At 39.1% G+C, this 22926-nt stretch overlaps 1 protein-coding gene across 6 annotated transcripts in view; it reads left to right on the top strand.

The window, feature by feature from the left end:
- The first annotated feature begins 1071 nt into the window (after positions 1–1071).
- Positions 1072–22926, top strand: part of RB1CC1 (RB1 inducible coiled-coil 1) — a 77441-nt gene continuing 55586 nt past the window's right edge. For 2 of the 6 annotated variants that reach the window (XM_074577027.1, XM_074577024.1), the window contains exons 1-5: positions 1072–1571; positions 14483–14601; positions 16589–16716; positions 19211–19337; positions 19602–19772. In XM_074577027.1, the coding sequence (XP_074433128.1) occupies positions 16646–16716; positions 19211–19337; positions 19602–19772 (369 nt within the window). In that variant the 5' untranslated portion in view covers positions 1072–1571; positions 14483–14601; positions 16589–16645. Of the gene's footprint in view, positions 1572–1822; positions 2091–11008; positions 11055–14482; positions 14602–16588; positions 16717–19210; positions 19338–19596; positions 19773–22926 lie in introns of those variants that run through there. The other 4 variants (XM_074577029.1, XM_074577025.1, XM_074577026.1 and 1 more) reach the window with 4 other exon arrangements.

Genomic DNA, 22926 nt, shown 5'->3' with positions numbered 1-22926 from the left:
GATGTCTTTCAGAACATGGGTAATTAGGACATGTCTCTTAACAAGTTGCAAAATTGAAGAGCACTTGTTTAGCAGGTGCCACAAGGTGGCAACTGGGGTAGTGAAGCCGAGTTTCATTCCAAAAGGCTATGGCAGTGGCTTTTTCCAAGAACAAATAACTGTCTGGACAGGCCATGACCACTCAACATGGTCTTTAACATGACAGAGAGGCAGGAACCTTTTCAACTTTGCAGAGGCTTGGTCCAACTTGTGAGAAGTGGTAGACTTACAGGCTGATGAACTGGAGGTAAAAAATAAAATTAGGTGAAGGGCTGCACATATGAGGTTTAAACAGGCCTAAGAAGAAACTTTAGATGAGGGGAAGAAAATGTAATGAACCTAGCTATTTTACTGAATGCATCTGTCCTGCAGGCTGAAAATATGATGCTTGCGCTCTTTTGGATTCCTCTTTTGATGTGCTTGCTTGCTTGCTTCATATTCTGGCCACAACATTGTGCTTGGAATTTCTTATATTCCATCACTAGCTGCCTATAATGTATATTATGGAAGAAGAAGAGGTCATGTTAGGCAGCAGAGAAGGTACAACCTAGCCATATGCCTTGCTCAAGGGATCTTTGCTGGAGGACGTCCCTAACACCAGCATCGTGACTGAGTTCCAAGCGAAGCATGCTGTTTCCTCACACTGCTCTCCAATTTGCTCTTCTCCAATGTGTCCTCATCTCAAAGAAAAGTTCTGTGGGCTCAGCCTCTAAAGAAGCCTGTAATAAAAGAGAAACCTGAAAGTGATGTATGAAGTTCATTTTCATATTTTCAGGACAGAAGTAAGAGGCCGATTCCCACCCTACGGCCTCCTTTGTCTCAAAAGCTCCGTGTGCCCCCGCAAGGGCCCGTCCTTCCCGGCGGCCCTGGCGGGGCAGCAGCGAGCGGAGCCCGGCCTGGGCGGTAAGCACACCCGGCGCCGCCCTCCCCTGCCAGGGGAGCGATGGATTTCACGCCGGTTAAAGGCAGAGGAGGGCTGCGGCTGCTGCCCGCCTCCTTGCCCGTACTGGGGTAAGGCCTGGGCGGTCCTGCGGCCCCAGGCGAGGGAGGCCTCGGCGCGGGCACCCGCACGGGCCGGTTAACAGCCGCTGGTCACGAACGGCGCTTCAACGGTCCCCGGGGTCTCCCGGGGTGAGCGCGAGGGCACGACTTCCGCCTCCCCCGGGCCCGCGCGCCGCCGCCGCTTCCGCCCGGCCGTTCCTCCTCCGAGCCGCCCTCTCCCGGCATGCACCCCCGCCGGAAGCGGCTGACGACAATAACAAACATCGGCGGCGGCGGCTGCGCCAGGACTACCCGGCCCCGCGTCTCCCCAGCCCCCCACTCCAGCCCGTCCCGCTGGCCCCGCGTCGCCTTCCCCGTCCGGCAGCCAGCCTGCCCACCCGCCGCCTCTCCCCGTCCCCGTACCGGTGACCGCTGAGGCGGTGCGTGCCCCTGCCAAGCCGCTGGGCCCGGCCGTGCGCGGGGGACGGGGGGGGAACCACGACGCGCCGCCGCCGGCCGCAAGATGCGCGGCGCTGCCGCGGGACCCTCAGGTGAGTGGCGCCGGTTGAGTCCCCCTCCGCCTCTCCGCTCCCCGTCTCGGCCCCTCTCAACCGCGGGGAGGGCGGGGACCCTGTTACCGGGAGGGTGGCCTTGGCGAGGGGCGGCGGTCCCGGCTGCGGGCGCGGGGCTGCACCCGTTCGACAAAGAGTTGGGAGGGGGCGGAGGGGTGGAGGGTGTCGTGGAGGACCGTGATGTCGCTGTTGGCTGCGGTCCCGGAGTGTCGGGGTGACCCCGCGCAGCCGGGGCGGGGGGGCAGAGCCGGGCGGGCCGGGGCGATCCCTCCCTGCCCAGGGCTCCGCTGCCAGGGCGAGGGAGTCGCGGTGAAGTTACTACAAGGAATGACTCAGCCTAGCTGCGCCTCCGCGCTGGCCGGTGGCAGCGGCCGGACCAGCGCCGTGCAGGAGCCTTCTTGTGTTTACAGACGTCCTTCTGCCGTTCCTTCGGTTGTTTACATGTTTCTGCTCCCGAGGAAGCATGTGTCGTGTGCCCAGTTTTCCCATCGGTTTCTGGTTGGTGCTTTCGTGTAGGCTGTCGGGCTGTTCACTTGGTCGGTGCTGCTGTTTCCTTCTCAGTGCCCCCCCAAAGTTCTGTTTGACAGCGATCCAGAGGTGGAAATGCTAATAGGAACACTGGGAAAACTAAATGAACTGATCTATGTTTATGTTTCTTACTTAACTTCATCTAGAGATGGGGAAAAAAATAGTCATGTCAACCTGAGATACTCGGAACCAACCCAGAAATTTTTAATTTAGTCCTCTTATAGCCACGGCTTTTTTAATTCTGTCGTTTGTTTTTTTGTCTGAAGTAATTAAGTGGTATGTTCTGTCCATGAGCCATTCCCCATGGTTTGCATTTAAAGCTTTCGCCTTTATTTCCTTATGGGGGAGAATGAGGTGGTGGAGTATTTTTTTTCTGCCACTCATGTAAATGTGCGCTAGAAGTAGTTCACACCATTGGTGTTATGGAAGACCATACACTTCTGAAGATTTTTGGTTGACTGCATGGTAAAAGATACTTCGGTGGTGCTGCAGAAATAATGGGGGTGGAAGAACGTGCTTCTTACAGTTGGAAGTTCATACAGCTGGCAAGTATTGTGATGACTACTAGACACTATAAATACTTCATAACAATAAGGAAGACTTGTGTGCTATTGTGGTATATTTAAGCTGTGAAATTTAAAAATGTTTAATATCTAGTACCTTGGGAAGTTTTTAGAAGATGAGGCGTGTGACTTTACTGTTACCTAATGTTTTAACATAAACTTTAGTGCCAAGAAACAAATATTAACCTGAAGGAAATTAGACGTTTAAAAATCATGAAGACTGTTTAAATGGAAGTGTGCAGAGGACATATTTGTATTATTCTAAATGCTGTCTGGAACTCAAAATGGTTTTATTTTATTATGTTGGGAGCAGTAAAGAAAACAACATACTGAAGAACGCGAGGTAAGGGACTTCAGCTTGCCAGTTATAGAGCTGGAAATATGATATCTTTAGGGATAATGGATTGGTGTAAGATAGACCTAATTGTACTGTGGAAGTGTGTTGCTGTTGTATACTTTGTATAAATAGCAGTATATTTTGTGGATTTAAAAAAACCAAACAAAAAGCAAACCTGTTTTATGCTGTATTGTTTTGGTCTAGGCTTGTGCTCAGCACAGATGTGGGGTTGTAGTCTCTGAGATCATATTTGAGGGGCTGGCTCTCTCCCCATGTCATGTTACCATATTTATAATTAGAAGTGTATGCAGCAGACTTGCGCTGTGACTGGAGAAGAGGGCAAGGGTTATTTTGAGGTCTTCTATGGTGTCTGTTTAAAACATTGTTTGTCCCTTGCATGTTGTCTGAACACAGCTAAGGTTACATAGTCTTGCAAAAATTAAGTTGAAAAGCATAATTTCTAAACTATCGGCACATTTCTTAGAGTTTCAGTTATTCTGGTTAAGTAGGGGGTGAGTGTATGTGGGCGGGTAGGGTTAGCACGTGTTGATTTGTTCCTTTTGATAAGACAGTGGCAGTTACAGTAGGATTGTTTCAAAGAATTTTTCTGTATGTTGTCCTGTAGCGTAGCATGTTATCAGTGTGTTCTTAAGTCTCTGGTTTTAAGCTACCAGTTAGTTTCTGTAGAAGGCTGGCTCAGTGTGGTGCGAGGGTTTTGAGACTTTTATTACAGAGACTGGGTTCATTCGCATATTGTGGTTAAAGTGAAGTGAGTCAAAATGAAAAACTACAGCGTGCGTACCTGCCTGTCACAGGAGCTGCTTCAGAGTCACTTAGACAGTGTCCAAGCAGTCATACGTCTCCTTCTGCATGTGCATATTGCTCAAGAAAGTTGCACTCCTGATTTTGGACCACAGCTCAATGACATTATATGAGGAGTTTCTGAAGAAGGGCGGGGGGAGGAGAAAGTTTTTAATACCCTGCTAATTAGGTAGGGTATTAAACTTTATATAGGTAGGGTCCTACTTTCAAGGACCCTACTAATAATGAGCATTCTGATGCAAAATTGGCAATTTGTATTATCGAGTGGCAAGCACTTGATTACAAGATGCCAACTTACATAATAATATTGTGTTATACTGCAGGACCCGATTGAATGCACTAATACCAAGCAAGCAAAAAAAAATATCACTAATATGTAAATTACTAATCTAATTGCTAGAATTAAAAAAGTCTGTTTTGTAGCTGATTTGCCAGAGTAATGATTTCATTGTACAAGTTGAAAGATCCTTACATGAATTTGTTGTTGTAAAAGCATACAGCATGATTAATGTCAATAGAGAAATTGTTAACAATGATTTTTGTGAGCTGATTAAGATTCTGTGGTTATTGTGAAAGTCACTTGTCTATTTATGAGTTAATTCATATTGCAGATCCACTTTTAATTTAATTTTGAGTTCAGTTGAAAGAGAAGTTGGAAGACATTATAGCAATGTGTCAGCTATTTCTATCCCCATTCCTAAGCGGGGTTGGAAGTGGATATACTTTGGTGATGTATTTTCTAATGGGATTTGAGCATAACTAAATTGTTAATAATGCATAAATAATGTCTAAATCTAAATTGTTGGCACTTGTCAATAGAAATATCAAAACAAATTTACTGAAACAAAATTTTCTTTCGGAGATTCAGATGGGGCTGGCTACTGTTTGCTGGTGAGGAGAACCACCCCGGGGTGGCAGGGCAATTCTTGCTGATCTTCTGTCCATATCCAGATGTGTATTTTCCTTTTGTTGTTCAGGTTTGCAGTCCATGGTTCCAGTAGGGTTCTGAGCTCAAACCACCACCTCAAGCAACAGCTAGCGTAGCTTTTTAACATGCTTACAAGATGTTGACGATTTCTTTTGGGAACAGATTTTGAAGGTGGGCCTGCTGTCTTTATCGCATCAAGGTGAAATGATTACAGCATGCTATATACAAATCTCTAGTAGTTTGTGCATCTAGAAAATTACCTGATTTAGAATGTGGTAGCCTGCTTTCTATGTAAAATGACTTGTTTAAGTGTTGTATGAATTTTTCTCTGACCTGTATTGGTTATCTGTTGATTGAAAATAAAGAGTAAAACTGCTTTGTTAAATGGTTGGGTTGCAAATGTCCTGTATTGTCTTGCTGCGTAATGCCATAGGTCTAATAAGCAGACTGATGTGCGAATATTTGAGAGCATCTCTGCTTAAGGAATGTTCTAATGGGTCTCTGACTTCAGAACATGGTTTTATTTTCTTGTTATGAAATAGCTCATATTTTCTTACCTCCTAAGACCTATTTTTGCTTTTTCAGGAGAGTAGGAAAGTTTTGGTGGTGGGGAGATTGTGTGTTTAGTATTTCAATTGCCTGTTATTTTAGTTTGGAGGGATTTGGGTAAACTAGCATCTCAATGATATAAACACAATATATCATCATATCTTCATTATTATTCTTGAAGATGTGTTTGAAGGGCCAGTATGCCGTTTTCCATTTGAACAGGTTGAAACTTATGTGCATTTTAGAGGTAGAAAGCAGCATTGAAAAACTAATTAAAGGGAAAGTTTTACTTCTGTCATGGATTCAAAAATCAGGCAACTCTTAGTAAAGCTAAAATATTAATTGTTAAGAATGGCACTTTGCTGAGATCCGATTTCTGTGAACGTTTGAGGTAGCTGCTCCCAAATTCCCAAATTTTATTTTGATTTAGTGTTTAGTTTCCCTTTTGTAATTGGCTTATTTGCCACTCTTGTAGGATTGAATATGCTCATGCTACATTCTATAAAATATACTCTTATGTCTATTATGTATATGGCTGCAGCAATTTTTTTCTCTTTATCATTTGAACGGTGGTGTTTTCCTGATATTTCAGGGACTCTAAATGTCAGTGCTTTATCTCAAATATTATTTTGGGTTCTTTGATAACAAGTAGCTGTGCCAGTATGTCAAAAGTGTGGGTATTTGACCCTTATTTAGTGTACTTGTGCCTAGGGTAGACAGATCACACTGGCAAAATGGTGCTTTTATTTATACAGTTTTCCTTCCATCCTCCAGAGTGTGTATTTTTATTAAATTCAGATGAAGTGGAGATTCTTATATAAGAATATATTGTGTAACTGGACTAGCAGCTCTCTTCTAATATATTATGCTTATGCTATATTGCAAGTATTCTGCTAGTAAACTCAAGATGACTTATTTATCTATTACAATTAAAAATATTCTTCACAAAGACTTGTGTTGTCTGCTAATCGAAAGAGACTTGATTCAAACCCAGTGAATTCTTCTTTAAACAAAAAAAGAAAATATGACTCAAAATTCTCAGTTCTGTCTGAACGAAAAGAGGGGGTGTAATGTGTAAACTTCACTTTACTTAATATTATGCGAAAGATTCAGAGATAAAATACCTATAAATTTCAAAAAGCTGATTTCGTATAACAACAATTTCACATGCATGTTATGCCTGCAAACAGCACAACCAGGGTTCAATAAAGTAGGAATATAGTTGTAGAATCTCAACAGTTGTGGGTTGGTTTTTCTTTTTTTTTTGTGTTTGTGAGGTTGTGTAGTACTTAAGTTGGTAATATTCCATAAAGAGATTTATTAATGCACTTTGTTAGCTGTTTTAAACCACCAATGTTTATCCCAGAAAGACAAAGAAGGCCAGTTGAAACTAAACAACATCTTGAGATAAGATAAAATTTAATATTCTTCAAACCCATCCTGCAGTTCTTCTCATTTCTCAACATACTGCTGTTGTATTGATGCTAATAGAGATCTGAAGGTGATTTGTAACTGTGAAACTTGCAAATAGACTAGTAAGCTGGTCGGACAAAAATCTAGATGTGTTTTTTGAATATGTATTCATAGGGAGGAGGGTGTAGGTTATGTTGACTTTGCGTGTCACTGATGGTCTTTTACCTGTCTGTTTCAGATATCACTGAAAAAAAATCTTGATAAATAGGAGGAGGTTCATACGTGACATGTGAATTATAAGGAACGGAAAAAGGAGAAATTAGAGAAATTCTGTCTTTGGATCATGGAAGTTCAAATGCTAAACTTAGAAACATCCATATGAACAAGAAAAATTTAAAACTGTTTTGGAAGTTGCTAATCATTTAAACAGTTTACGAAGATGGTGGTGGATTTTTTTATTACTGGAAAACTTTTATGTTATTCTAAAGTATGATTGCTCATGAATATAAATTAATTAAGGAAGAACCTGTGACTTTTATGTAGCCAATCAGACTAAATCACAAGGATCTTTAGTTGTCTTACATTTCATTATTGTCCATCCTTTACTTACTTCTCTATCCTTAGTGTTTTCATTCCCGTTAAATAAATGCCTTTTAATCAGTCTTACTTTCTGCGCTTTCATCCTTTAAAGTAGGTCTGGCCAAGTTACCTTGTACTATCCACATAAAAGAGAGAAACCACAAACTTGTACCATGATGATGGTGATATGGAGAGGGGAGCACAGGAGGAGTGGCCTTATAGTCTGTGTTTTGAGAAACTCTGTCCTCAATTGCATCCGTAGTAATTGCCCATTTTTGAGTTATCTTAGCCTGGTCTTTAAAAGGATACTGGCTTTTTTTTTTTTTTTTTAAATAGGCTACCGTTTCTGAGAAGTTACCTGTTAATAACTGGTGATGGCATGGGCAGTTAGGAGTGTGAATGTTGCCTTCTGGAAATTCTCGTTGTCGTCTTGGATGATGGTGCTGATGTTCAGTACCCCCTGTATTCATCAGCCTCTTCCCAGCCTCAGTTGTAGTGTAACAGTTTGTGGGGCTGCGTAGCGAACTGAATCGTGGAACTAACTTGAGCTAGAGTAACCCCGGGAAGTGTGCTGTTTCTAACTTGTTACAGCAAAGTAATCCAGTTTACTCCATAGAAGTATGGAATGTTGCACCACTGAAAGTTGGTGCAGGGAGAGGAGCAGAAGAACTGGCAGAGGAAAGGAATTCATAAGTCTGGTGCTCTTAATATAACCAGTGTTTATGTGATTGTGGTCTTGGTTAACCGAAGAGAGAGTGTTAGTGAAAGAAGCCTTGGTGCCGACTTGTCTGAGTTTGATGTAAGAAATAAAAGAATTTTTGTTGGCTGCTTCTTGCATAATTGTTTGCAAACACTGTAAGATTTTACATGCTAATTATTTTTAAAGAGTATGTCTACAGGGAGAACCTTCCCACCAGTACAGAGTCAGTCAGTAACTTGAATAAAACCACCTGAAGCTCCACATAGCCAACAGCACCATTCTTTGCAAAGTGAATGCATTAATCTGTGTAACTGGAGGGAGACTTTTAGTTTCTAAATGCTTTTCAACTGGCAAAATTATACATTTTTTTTTTTTTAAAAAAAGGCAGACAAAACCTTCAGTTAACTTTGTCAAAGAGCAAGTCACAGACAGCTGTGGAAAGACTTTCCATCAATTAAAAGGAAAAAAGAAAGGAAGAAAAAGGGTACTTCTACAGGCTGTGGGCTGTTTCCTAGCAATAAAAATGTCGGAAAATCATGGTTTGTTTTCTGTCTGACTTGAACCTGTTAACTGAGGCACAGACATTTCACTGTCTGTCAGGTAAGAGATGTTGGTTTGTTTTGGTGGTGTTTTTTTCTTTTTTTCTTTTTTTTTTTTTTACTGTTGGAGGAGAAAAACTTTTGTCTGATCCATTATATGGATTGTGTTTTGGCAGCCCCTTGAGTTAGTGAAAAGAGCAGTGTAAGTAGATGCTACCCTCATATCTGAAGCCTTATGATTACATACATACAGAATCATGACACAATACCTAATAATGTTTATGAGGCACAAAGTTGCCTCATAAACATGTTTGAAACTATTGCTTTCCTAGAATTCATAATATAAGTTGTGCCTGAACTTGTAAGAAGCTGCAGTGTTTGGGGCCATACCAATTTCAAAGCTACTCTTTCATGTGCAGTGTTTTTTTACCTGCCCAGATACAGTTGCTTTTGATCTCCTGCTTTTCCACCGTTGATGTTGTTGAGAATCTGTGAAAGTATTGCTGCACCTACTTTGCTGAATGAGGAGCTTCCATGTAATTCAGAGTTGTAGTAGCAACTATCTGTTGCACTGTTACCTGCAGTATAGCCTCAGATGGCCTGCAGTAAGAGAAAAACAACCTTTATTAGCAGCATGCAGATGATGTTCATACAGAGTTGCAGTAGCAACTCTGAATATGGTGGTCAGATGTAACTCTGAAGTTGGTATTGTGTAAAATGATTCATCTTAGAGGAAAATAAAAAAGCCTCCTGTGAATTACCGTGTACTGAATTACTGCATTTTGAAATTCCTGTAGTGAATTGGGAAGTAGAGGCTTAGCCATGTTTCCTGGTTGCTCTGCAGAAATGCAGGTTTGTTCCTGTGCTGAGTGGCAAAGACTTGCTTTACTGACCAGCAGCTGAGTTTGAGAGCTGCTAACACCACAGTGACTGTTGGAGATGCTGTAATTAAGTAACCGCCTCTGTGCCTGATGCACATCTCAACAGGGTATAAATAGAGCAACAGGGTATAAATAAGAGATGGCACCTTACAGATGTCAGGGATCTTTAAGACTACAGTGTGGCTTGAACATGAGGTTTGTGGGCTTTGATATAAGGTGGTAATGGGAGATAGTAGGATCTCCACCTGGAGTAACGTGTATCTCAGTGATTAGATGTGGTCTTCTGGTTAAATTTATTTTGGAGGAGTGGGGGATGAAATTATTCTCTGCAACTGGGTCAGGATTTTATTCATCACAGTTTAGGATTTTATTTTTTTAAAAAAAATTTTACTCTAAGTTTTTCTAAGTGTCTTTCAAAGCATGTTCTCTTTCAATACTCCAGATAAGGGTATCCGTTTGCATTGCGTTTTAGAAACTAAGCCATTTCTGTCGCTGAAAGCATTAGTAGAGAATGTGTGCCCTCATAATGAGGTCATTCTGTCTGTTGTTCTAGTGGTGGTAGTAGTCTTCTGCAAAATTAACATATTTCTGGTTAGATGCATTGGTTGCAGTATTGAAGAAAGCTCCTTGAAGTCTGCTTTTTAGAGATGATCTTAAACCTAACATGAAGGAAAGTGTGTGTTTCCTTATAGTCAGCTTCAGTCTCTATGTTCATTTTCCTTTCATTTATGTGCTATAAAATCCTTCGCTTATGAGGTGAGGTATACAAGTTGGAGCAAGAAAGCATTTTTTTGAGAAGGCCACCTGAAAAAAACCCCACGAAGAAGTAGCGGTAGAAGACAGGTTTGTTGAAAACAAAATGAATTGGAAGGAACACTCTGTGCTAGTCTTGTACCTTTGTCTATTATAGTTACCTAAGTCAATGTGGGACAGGAAATCCTGTTGTAAAAGGAGAGGAGAGAAAGGTGAAATCACAGGAATTGCAGCATCTCAAAGGCAAACCTTAAGATTTCCTGTATGGAAATGAAGTGGAGCTTAATAAGATGTTAATGTGCCCTGAAGTTGGCTATCTATCTCCAGAGGAGATGGTATATTCTCCTTGAGGGGAGATGTTCTCCAGATATTATTCAGTGAATGAGGAGTAGCATGTGACAGACTTGTCAGCCTTTGCCCCAGATGAATTGACCTTTTGACAGGCAGGAATTGTGCAGTGATCTCCTGTGAGATGCCTGACCCTTTTAATCAGGGGTAACATTTATGACTCATACTGGAGGCGCTGTTACCTGCAGTATAGCCTCAGCTGGCCTGCAGTAAGAGAAGAAAAACAACCTTTATTAGCAGCATGCAGATGATGTTCCTACAGAGCTGTGTGAATGTCTAATAATTAGCAATGTGGAATTGCAGGCTTCTGAGTGAACAGTGAGAGTCTCGCCCTGCCTATGTAGTTAAGCTAGTTTTGTCTATCTCCTTTCAGAGTTGAGCCCATTCAACCCTGGAGATATACATAGGAGGGGAAAGAGTTTGGGTCTCTTGGTCCTCTATGACCTGGGAGATGAAGCATGGATAAGGATGGCACTTACTGTACAGACGTGAAGCAGTACTTCCCCAGGCACAAACAGCAAGGTACCTTATGCTGCTGGTGTGTTGCTTTTGTAGAAGGTGGAATTTTAAACCACTGGGTTTAAAGGAAAGCCATGACTTTGGCATAGTTCAGTTTGAATACCACAGGGTTAAAGAAAAATGTATTAATTAATAACTTCATTTGCTTAAGTTTGGTTTGTAATCCAGTTTATAAAGGAGGCATGGGAAATGAGGTGTCAAAAGCATGTGCCTGAACTTAAATATTGGGACATCGTAGAGGAAGCTTATTTAAAGTGAAGCTGATGATCCCCCTTTAAACCCAAACAGCATAAATGTTGATTTCTGTCTTTGTCCTACCCTGAATGCCATATTCCAGTGCTTTGAGTTTGTGAAGTTGGAAAGAATTGTACTGTGAAACAATGGAACAGTCAGAATTGGATAGTGGAACCAGGCAACCAGAAATGGTTGGTTAATGTAGCCGTAGGATTTTTTGTGGAATGTTGTGAAACTCATGACGCCTGTACTGTAATTACAAAAAGGTAAGGTCTGTAAACAAACATTCATTTAGTTTTACAGATGTAACAATAAGCATGTTCTGAATGAAATAAGATACATTTCAAAACTTTTAAACAATATGCATTGAAAGTATTGATCAACACAGACTTCAAAAGTTCTCGGTTGTTGAAGAGTTTCGGTTGGATAGGAAAAACTTACAATACTTTCATGAAGTGAAGCAGATGTAGTAATTGCATTGCAATGTAAACACATTGCAGAGCAGTGAAATAAATGTTATAACCAGCGTATATTCGTGGCTGGTTTTGGTATTTTGTTAGCTGGTGTGACAAAATACACATCTTCTGAATTAATTCTGGAAGCTTTTCCTACTTTGTCCTATTTTTACTTCTTTTTTTTTTTTTGTCATCATTCTTTTTCTTATATTCATATGTACGATCTTCTGTCTTCTCTGTCAGCTGCTACAGAAATTTCCTTTTCAAATTTTCAGCTATTTTTTTAATGATGTTACTGATAAGTCATGGATGTTGATCATAGAAGCTTCCATTCCGTAATTTGAAGGATCTAGTTTATATGATAGCATGGATCTAATGCTGTGGGTCGCACAGTTCAAACAAGTAGTCTGTGTGGATTAGTCATTTTGGCTGTGTCTTCAGTAGTTTTCAAATTTTGTAATTGTTCAACCTCTGAATTAATATAATTTCAGCAATGTAACACTAAAAAGCTTGAAACTCGTAACACTGTGTAACAGTGTAGTGCCAAAAAAGCCTGAAATTGTCTTGATGGCCGGTTGAGGTAAAACCAACAGAAGAATAATAAAATGGTGTGCATTTATGGATACATTCTGTTGAAGCTTGGTAGTCCCTGACTTTCACTCCAAGTTTATGTTAAAAGCTTGTGTTACTGCTGAATCATAATGTTCGTGAATATTGGGAACAGACTTAAAGGCTAATTTGTGATATGTAGTTGACCTTGCTTGTAACAGTCTGCTGTAACCTGACCTTTGAAGGAAAAGAGACTTAGGCAACTGTGACTAGTTTTTGCACATCTCCCTCTTTAATCGTGGACTTTGTTGGCCAGACTCAGCCAGATGTTGTTTGACGATGCAAGACTAGGGAGTGCTTTCAAAATTCAGTTTCTTCCAGTGTTGTGAAACCAGGCAGCTGGAGAGAGGTAGCGCGCATAGTTCCTGCCAAAGGGAGGGCTGCAGCCTGCCTTTATTGGGCACCAGTGAAACTGCAGGAGAGCTTGGTCTTAAAGGCGTGTATTCTCTGAAACGTCGCTTTACACAATTCCTCTGTTCCTAGAAGTACCGACTGAAATTTGTGGCAGCCTTGGGATTGGGTAAATTCTACCCTTTTTTTTTCTTTAAAGAGTAACCTAATGCAAATTTGCTCTGCCTGTGTGAGTGTAGTTCTGTTCCCACAGAATTGTTTGTTGAAATGTTGGGTGGAAGAAACAACACTTGTTTTTTTTTTTTTTTTGACTTCTTAATGGTTGCAAAGGAATTAATAGAGATTATAGTGTTGTGATCCTACTTTGTGGCAGCAATGTTTCAGTAGTTTCTTGTTATTCATGTTAAAGTGCATTACTTTGATCTAAAGCAAGTATTCATAAATTTATTTTGTTCAAGTACAACTACTGTCTGCCGATAGCTAAACTGGAAGAGGACAGTTCAGTTACTGGTTTTCCAATGGTAGTACTTAAACACATTACTTTTTTCCCTTTTAGCTTCTGACAAGGTGATGTGTGTGCAATTGACATAGGAGGAAAGAGGGAGTGGACAGGAGGGAGGAAGATAATAGCTGAAATAACAGCATAGCAAAGTGCTATCTGTTCTATGCACATAAAATACATGTAATAGTTGTGTAACTTTTCCCTTTATCATAAGGTTTTAAAATTTAGGATGAAGTTGTTTTGATTTACCATTAGTAGTGTGAGTTGTATAAAATGATTTATACATTCTAATGGTTTTCAGGCTTCAGCAAACCTATTTTTAGTAATGGATTATCACCCTTTATAGTGCCTGATCATCTTCTCAGAAAGCTTGCTAGGGCATTAACATGATAGAAATACTGTTTGTTTGTGGTTTGGAGTTTGATTGTGCATTTGCCTGACTTCCCTGAGCCCAACTGCTCATCACCACCTTCCTTGCCAAGGGCTCCTTCTCCTTCGGCACTGCTACTTCACTGACAACAGTTCAAATGAAGTAGGGGAGTCTAAAGAGACCACCTGTGCTTATCTGGCTCATTTTGGCTGTTGTAGTTTAAACAGCAATTCTGGGAGAGGAAGCCCCTGGCTGGGATGCCAGTGACAAGCAGCTGGGAATGGTAACATCTTCAGTTTATTTAAAAAAAAAGAAAAAAAAAAAACACCCAAAGAAAACAAAAAAACCAAGAAAACCCACACTTAACAAATGTTTTGAAAGTAGGTGAATGGCTTAACAAGCAAGGTTACCTGGTTTCAGGTAGGGAAGGTGGTGCTGATTCCTGAAGGAATCTGTTGGATGCAGCTGCAGGATACGTCTGTTCATTCAACAGCAGTAGAACGTGTGCCTTGTTACACTGGATTTCCTTAGATAAATTGCATTTTGTTATGAGTTTCTGTATTTCTCTTAGCATCATCATACCAGAATTCTGTGCCAGTTCTGAAAAATACTTTCAGTTAATTGAAATACAAGCAGTTCTTTTTAATGAACTAAATTTGCCTCCTTGTAAGTACTGAAGAATATCACTTATTTTAAACCAAACTTACAGGCAAAAATATTCAGGTAAGTAGCAGTTTTGAGCAGACTTGTAACTGGATAACATTGTTAGTTAAAAAAAAATAAATAATACCACCTAATTATTCTTTTTGGCGTTGACATACACTGATTTCTGGGTTAGATGTAATGAAGGCCGTAAAATTCTGACACTTTAATAATACCTGTAATTGCATTCCGTTTCTTTTCTTTGCAGATCTTCTCTGGCTTTGAACAGCCATGCTACTCTGTTGCCAAAAATCAAGTAAAGCGAATGTGCGCATTTATTCTCCTCTTGAATTTGAAGAAGGTAGTAGTTTCGTATAGTGCCTGAAGGTAATTCTTTCTTTGCTTGAAGTTAAAAAATGCTTGTATGGCAGATGCTGTCGTAAATATTTTTGATCTTGATAATGTTTTTTCTTTCTATGTTTTAAATAGTTAGCTTTAGTGTTAAGGTATGGAGAGGGAATTGTTTGATTAAAATTTTACTTCATGTTACATGAGGTTTCTGGACAAGTTGTCTCTTAAATATTATTTCAGCTTGGAAAGTAACGTTTATATGAAAACTAGATGCTATATAAGCTTTTTACTCTGCTTAGGTGGAGAAGAGCTTTTTTGTTGGCTGCTTCATGGTGCTTGCTTTAAGTACTTTATTATTTAACACTTGTTTCTAATCCTACTTGGACTACAGTTGCATATATGCCCTTTGTGAAAAAAAGTCTCTGTCCGCACGAGACTGATTAATTCTGAAATCTAGGCCAAAGAATCTAGTAATGAATTATTGCTAGCTTGTTCTTGGTGTTTAGCAGGTTTTGGCTAATTACTTTGTTTATATAGTATATTCTTTTTCCAATATAAATCAGAACTGGTGCAACTGAGTACAATAGAGTTCAAGTATAAGGACAGTAAAACTCAATTCAGATCAAATTATTCAACTGGGACTTCTTTATTTGCTGTGGTTTTGTTTATGAAGCCTTGTTGTGAAAATACATGTTTTAACTGGTTTATGTACTATAACTAATGCTTGAAAAATGTGTGGAAAGCCATGCTTTTGAAAGAAAACTCTTTTGACTTTCTGGAATTATTCTGGTAAAACCACTTCCCCCCCTTCTCCCCCCCTGCCCTGCATTTTAATGGTGGTTTTGGTTTTTTTTTCCTCTATGGTTTGTCAGTTTCTCCTCTGTGTAGGCAAAGAGGTAAATGTAAATTCAGACTTATTTTTCAATAATACAATTAGCTGTGTAGATCTTGTGTGTGTCCTGTTCATATTTCGGGGAAAGAGGGACTTCCTATATTTCCTGTGAAGCAATTTAATCCAAAAAGTAATTTTTATAGTGATATAAGAATATTGTTGAGTGGCTAAAACTTTTACAGCTTACCTTTTCATAACTCTGTCCCATAAAAAAAAAATGTCAGGTCATTAGCGACTGCAGTGCTACTTGTACTTCTGCAGCAGCTTTGTTAGTGTGGAGTAAATTACTCACAAACTTCTGAGCTCCTATGGGGAAGAAGAGAAAAAGACTCAGAAGTACGGAGTATTTCAGCGATAAAATCTCCGATTAAACCTCAGCCTTTTACAAAGCAGTTCAATGGTTTTCATCTTTTACGTACGCTGGAAAAACATGCGTTTATAGTCACTCATCCAGATGCTTGTAAAGCACAGATCTGAAAATGCATCCAGTTTGTTGGACTGCACTTTCTTGATTACTCCGTATTTGCTATTAGTTACGAAGAAATTAGCTACAGATTTAGCTAGTGCTGAAAACGGAGGAAAATATTTTTTAAAACTATTATTTAATTATGAAGAGGTACAAAAAGAGAATTACATAATCTTAGCTATTTTTTTATTTTTATTTTTTGCTAATGCTTCTGTATGTCTGAGTGAAAAAACTATGGATGGGGTAGTAGTGAGCAGATAGACTTTGTAGCTGTAAGTTGAGGAATTGATACTTATGGCATTGTAAAATCTAGAAAAGATGTCTGGAAATAGCTGTATCTGGGGCTTTAAAAATTCATAATTGAGAAAAGCCAGGTGATGATCTGAGATGGTGGCCTCTGCAACTGAGAGTTGTCTTGTCTTTTCTTTTAAATTCTCCTCAGTGTATATTCTCGTGTTCTTCTAACCATGTGCATGTGTAGAGGTCTACCGTTCCCATGTTTCAGGTCAGAGGAGAATCTGTACGTTTAGTAATGGATAAGGAACTGTGTAATACGAAAGCTGAGGTATTCACCCACTATATATCTAAAAGTACTTTTTCAAAGGCATGTTCTTATCTTTTGTAACTTGTATGTGAAACTAACACTTGATTTTTTTTTTTTTCAGTTTCTAAATGATTTTAGCTGTGGAAGTTATAAACTTCAGAAACCTAAACAAATCATCATGAAGCTATACGTGTTTCTGGTCAACACCGGAACTACCCTTACCTTTGACACAGAACTTGCTGTACAAAAGTAAGAAAGTAAATTAATGGCATATTGTTTGTATTTTAAATTTTTAAAAGATGAGTGTATATACTTTTTCTATACTGAGTCCTGGAGTGATGATACCTAGTTGTTTTTCAGTATGCCCATGTAGTTATCTTCTAGGTTTTTGTGTATTTGAGTGAATTTTGGCATTTTTTTTGGATTAGTGTTTTCAGTGCCTTGCAGGTGGTTGTGCATGTTTGAGGTTCCATGGAAGAGTGGAGAGGTTGTTTATTTTATGGGGCAGTGATGCAGGATGAGCTGCTCTTAGCTGAATCTGGTGTTATGTTTGGTGTTTTTTGGAAAAACTGTCAGAATGACTTCTGATTTTCTGTGACCTTTTATTAGATGGTGTTTTTATTTAGAATTCATCTGTAAAAGGTTTATTTTTTACTGACTGGCATCACGGAAGAAATTCTGCGGATTGCTCTTTTTCCTGTCAGTATATACTCATCCTGAAGAAAATGTGTGCTTTATAATATTTTTAGATTAGATGCTAAAGAACTGGCATGTAGGTTTTTGTCTCATTTTCAGGGTGGGTAAAAGTTGGTTCTGTCCTATGTTGTAAGGCTCTAAAATGTTTTACAGCAATTTATATGTAAAACGTGAACATTTGAATGACCAACTGCCTGAAACAAGAGAAGTGTTACGGAATCGCAATTAAGTCCCAGCAACTTTACTATTTGTATTTTTTTCACTGCACATTAAAGGCATCTTGCAAATGTAAAGATGCATTTAGAGAGGTGTAGGTATACTGGGTGTATTGTACCCTTTTCCGTTGTTCTCCTATGGAACTCTGATCTAATAAGTAAATTGTGTATAATACCACAGTAGCCCATACACCTTGGAGCTAGCAAGAGCCGAGCTTACCTGCTGTCTTCATATTTTATCAGTGATGAATAAGTTGCAAGTAATTGTGCTTGAAAAAATTCTACCATGGATTTTGTGCTCAAATCCGTTGTTTTCTTTCTCCTGAATTCCTGTTTGTAATTTTCATGACTCAACAAGTGAGTTTGGATTTTGAAACTTGTTTGGGGTGGAAGGGCCCTAAGACTGTCTATACTGATTGTTTTTGTATGCACTTCTGCAAAGCCCACTGACATTCAGGGTATTATTGAGTATGAAATAGTGTTTCATCTCAGCCATTCTGGATCTACTGGGTCATTTGCAGGTGTGTCAGCACCCCTGTATGCTGTCTGGTGTATTGAGACATTCTGTTCCTAAATCATGGTGAGTGAGATACAGCATCTGACCTGGCACCTAATAGTCCGATATGGGCTGACTTTTTGCTCAGTTGGATAGTTCTTTGAGAAAGACTCCTTCCCATGACTTAACCGCACAAAATCCAAGACTCTTCAGTTGAACAGTTTAACTTCTTATCTTTGTATCTGTATATATAGACTTACTTTCTATCAAGACTGACTCTCTTAGGTTCTTTGCCTATCTCCTAGTAGGTGGACAGGCCAAGCTGTCTTCCCAAAGACCACAGAGGTGGCATGTGAATGTTTTCTGTAACGCAGCTAGCGAGTACAAGCTTGTGCTCATGAAATGTTTGTAGTGAATTCATGATGTCATATTGAATCATGGTTATTTTAGATAACTGATCTTTATTTTTGAAGTACCATATAGCCAGTAACACAGTTATGCTTCCTGACAGTTATGTCAAAACCATTGATACTCTGAACCTTTTAAATACCTTTGCACAGGTACTACCCTAGTGTGTTAATTTGTGTCACTTACTGTGTCATATTAGTAAATTCTTGTTTAGTTTGGTGTTTGCCTATGCCTTCAAGACCAAGTCTAGAACTGTCTAAAATAAGCAGTAAAGTGAAGGAGTCATCATCCAGAATGTAAGGTATGAGCATGGTGAATGAAAACAGGAATGGTTTATTGATCTACTGTTTCCACATTGAAAGTGTCTGTAATGTTTATATGAATTTGTTGCAACTGTATGGATTGTTTAATTCCCTGTTATTGTTAAATGCTATACTGCACTTCATGTACGGTAAATCAGTTAGAATTGATTAGGTGAAATTGTTCTTATGTTATGCATAATGAAGTGTTAATACTATTGTTGTCATCTTCTAGGGTTTCGGTAAGTCAGCTGTTTGTTTTTAAAGTATATATTCGAAGAACATAATATAACTTTTACAGTTATTATCCTAAGTGCTTGATGTGACTTATCCAGAATTTCAGCATGCTATCAGATCATCTTGGAAAAAGATTGCTGATGACTTGCCAGTAATGCAGAGGGTGTCGTCTTTTAGCTGATAGCTTATTAGCTGGACATCCAGAATGCAACACGTTACAGCACTTAAAAAACGTAGAAATATGTCATTGTGCAGAACAGAAAGTAATAGCTCTTTTAAAAAAAAGTTCTGCTTTGATACAGACATGTCATCTGTCTCTGTTACAGGAATATGTAAAATTAGAGACACAAATATGCTGGTAGTGTCATCTTCTCTTCCCTTTTTTTTTCCAGCGTGGCTGATCTGAAACATGCAATTCAAACGAAATATAAGATTGCCATTCAGCACCAAGTACTGGTTGTCAATGGAGGAGAGTGTATGGCACCAGACAGAAGAGTGTGTAGTTACAGTGCTGGAACAGTAAGTGCATATGGCATTCTTTGTCTAAACTGTCATTTATAAAGGAAGAAAAAGACGTTTTACGAAGGGGTGTTTAAGTATTTTTCTGTAGTGTGCTGCTTGCTGGATTTCTTTGCTTTGAGAAACAGACGTTTATGTATTCAGCTTACACAAGTAGATTTTAACATATTCTTAAGATATGTTACCCACATGATGAAATAATTGGTGATTGAATAGTATGTTACTGTTACTCAGTGTTTGGTTTCATCTTCTTTTTGAGTGTAGGATACCAACCCAATTTTTTTATTCAACAAAGAAATGATTTTATGTGAACGTCCACCAGCTATCCCCAAAACCACGTTTTCAGCAGAGAATGAGATGGAATTGAAAGTAGAAGAATCTCTCATGATGCCTGCAGTGTTTCATACGGTAGCATCACGGACACAACTTGCTGTGGTAAGTAAATTCTTAATGTACTTGCACAACAAAGGAAAATAACCTTTTTGTATGTCAGAGGGGAAGCCTGGTACAAATTATGAAATAGTTTGTTCAAAGGACAGTAAGAACGGCATATTAGTGATGATGTATTCTTCAGATCTTTTGTCTTGAAGTTCCAAGGTAGGTATTGAAATGCGCTTGTTTCTTCAGCATGTTCAAAGCTTCTTTCAAAAGCATATTGTAGTACAGCTTTATGGATGCATATGTTTACAGCATTTGCAAAATAAAAACAATCTGGTTGCTTGCCTTAATGCTTTGCCTTATTTTCTATGTCTTCAGTCTGCTTCAACCTGAAAACAGAAAAGTTCGTTACTTTGAAAATGTTGTTAACCCAAGTAGAAAATTAGCAGTATAATTTTCAAAAGCACCTTGCCAAGCTTCTGTTTCATCTTCTATGTCTAAAAAAACTGGTGAGGTGTTCATAAAACTAAGTTTCCTTTTCCTAAAATTCCAGTCTTTTATTATTGAGTGTTGGCTTTTACTTGCATAAAAAGCAAATTTGTCAGAATTCCAATTTGATTGCTTCTGTATTATTTTGACAGGGCGAACTAGTTCCCTGCAACATAGTCAGTAGGGTATCAAGTGTGCGTGCAGGAGAAACGGCTGCCATGTTCAGGAGAGTGACACACTGCCTTCTGTAGCTGGACTGATTGCTTTTCTTCATGTTAGGAAATACTGCCTTCATTTTTCCTTTTCAAATTTTACATTTAAATGCATTAAATATTTTTCATGTTTCTAAAGGTTATTTTAACTTCCAACAGCGGTGAGTGGGGGAATGGTTATGTTTAGCACATAGAACAAAATGAATAGGAATGTTTTTAGCATGTTGTCTTGGTAATAAAGTTTCTTAGTTTCAGTGACAACTTTAATGCCGTCCAAAAGAATATTTAGCAATTGAAGTTGCTGGGGTTTAATACTGTACAGCTGAATCCAGAGAAAAGTGCTAAGTCTTCCATGTAGTACAAAGTTTTTTGGTTTTTCCCTTTGGCCTCCTGACCTGTCAGGAGGGGGAAAGTTATCATGGATAATCTGATCTTGACATACTGTCTGATTTAAGGCAAGGATTGAGTCCAGTAGACTCTCTTCCTCTCTCCACCACCTGTTGACAGTTAGTGCTGACTTAGTAAATAGGACCTTGAGTTATTAAGGATCTGTGAATTATCTGACTGTCATATGGAGAAGAGTCGATATCGATGTGAATTCAGCTTGGAGTGGGAGGTTTTCATTTGTGCTCCTTGAAGAGTGTGAGGATTCTCGTTGTAGCAGCTGAAATGGAAAGTGCTTTGAAATCATGTTTTGTGAGGTGTTACGAGGATCTTACAGAAGTCAGCAAGACTGATACCTGTTAAATGCTTAACATTGATTTGATATGAAAGGGGGAGAGGGGTTGTAGTAATTACTGTGGTCTTCATGTTTGTGCTTTACTTAGGGTAATGGAAGTGAAGGGTGATGGTACGCAGTCTCACATTTCTCATTGCTGATACTTTATCTTCTTTCTTCATCCCATCCCTGATTTTGTGGTCTTGAAGAGTCTTAATTTTGATTTTGATCTGGTGAAGTTAGTATACACTGATAGAACAGATTTAATTCCTCTGGAGTAAGGTTTTCATATTCCAGGAGTTTTATAAAAAATTCTGCTACTTAGACTTAAAAAGGATTGTTAGTGCTACCTTCTCTTCCCCCTTGATTCTGAAGGGTGTATTAATATGCAGAGCATGCAAGTTTATTGCAGTGTTTCTGCTTTTAAATTAATTCAGATCTTTACTGGCTCATTCTGGTAGCAAGCCTTCTGTAAGGGAAGCCCATATTTCAGAAATACTCTTAAAAGTGTCTGCATGGAGTACAGCTTTTATTGGCCAACTGGAGCTATAATATTTAGCTAGGGACTGAAAAGTTTCTCTAGAGAGAATCATTCTGAGCTGGTCTGCCATTCTTGATGGCACCTATTAATATTATTACGGGATAGGGGAGGAATTTAGTATTTAAAGGTATTTAGAAATGGATTTAAATAGAGTTGAGGTTTTATTTTTAGCTTGTAGATTTATCTTTAAAATGATTATTCTGTTTCCCACTTCTTCTAGTCCTTCCCTGCTTGTAGAAGGACTACAATGGTAATAGAATCTTTGTGAAAAACTTACAAATTTATTTAAAGACTAGATAGGTATAATATTCTTAAATCTGATACACCTTTATACCCACAGTTAATTTCATCCAAGATTTTAAATCTTTCAAAACCACAGGCTCTGTGTTAGGCTGTGAAAATTCATTGGATGCTTCTTTGGGAGGTCAGGGGAATAACAGAACCATCATACATGGTGGAAGATTAGTAAATAGTCTGTCATGATTTTAGAAGTATCAAGGTGTGAAAACTGTATAAAAGAGTGTAGCAGTCTTGTACTAAAGCAGTTTTTCATGGTCCCTGCTTGAAACATATTGAGCAGTAATTGAGAAGAGACTGAGGGAGAAGTGGGAATGTGGTTAGAACATTAATCTTCTTCAAGGTTCACCGTAAGCCTCTTGGCTGGGAGGAATAGGGAACATGAGATATTAATCCTTCTCGAAACTGATTAAGATCTGGGGAGAGCTAGAAAGGCTTTGAACCTCTGTAATTGTGAGACTGATGCATACAAAGCCACACTGAGAGTACTGTACGAGAGACTTCCTGTAAAAGTGGCATGAAAAATCTGCCTTACAGTGATCCAAGTTTTGTCTTTTTATTAATTTTAGAGAGTATGATTTTTTTAAATCAGACCTGATATGAAATTGTAAACAGCTTACGAAATAGTAAAAAATTGCTTAGAAGATGGCTGCTAACTTACTGTTCAGGAGCTCTTGGTTATCTCTTATGCTTCATGCCCTACATCTACTTCAGCAACAGACAAACTCACCATGTGTATTATCAATATTTCAGGGCGTGAGGACTTCTATTTCTGTCTTTTCTCCCTCGTTTTAAGCCTGCTTGAAAACTGTTTAGTTTATTCAAGTTTGTCGGGACCTGTGACATGAACTGGTGCCAAGACCTACTTGGCAACTATGCTGTAGAACTGTATGAAAGGTGTTTTTTTCACCTTACCTTACCTTAGAGCCTTATTTGTACTGTGGAGAAAGGTGG

The sequence above is a fragment of the Larus michahellis genome, chromosome 2 (assembly GCF_964199755.1).
Source record: "Larus michahellis chromosome 2, bLarMic1.1, whole genome shotgun sequence".
Classification (NCBI taxonomy): Eukaryota; Metazoa; Chordata; class Aves; order Charadriiformes; family Laridae; genus Larus; species Larus michahellis.
The sequence above is the reverse complement of the archived record's forward strand: the minus strand, read 5'-3'. Positions and strand labels throughout refer to the sequence as shown.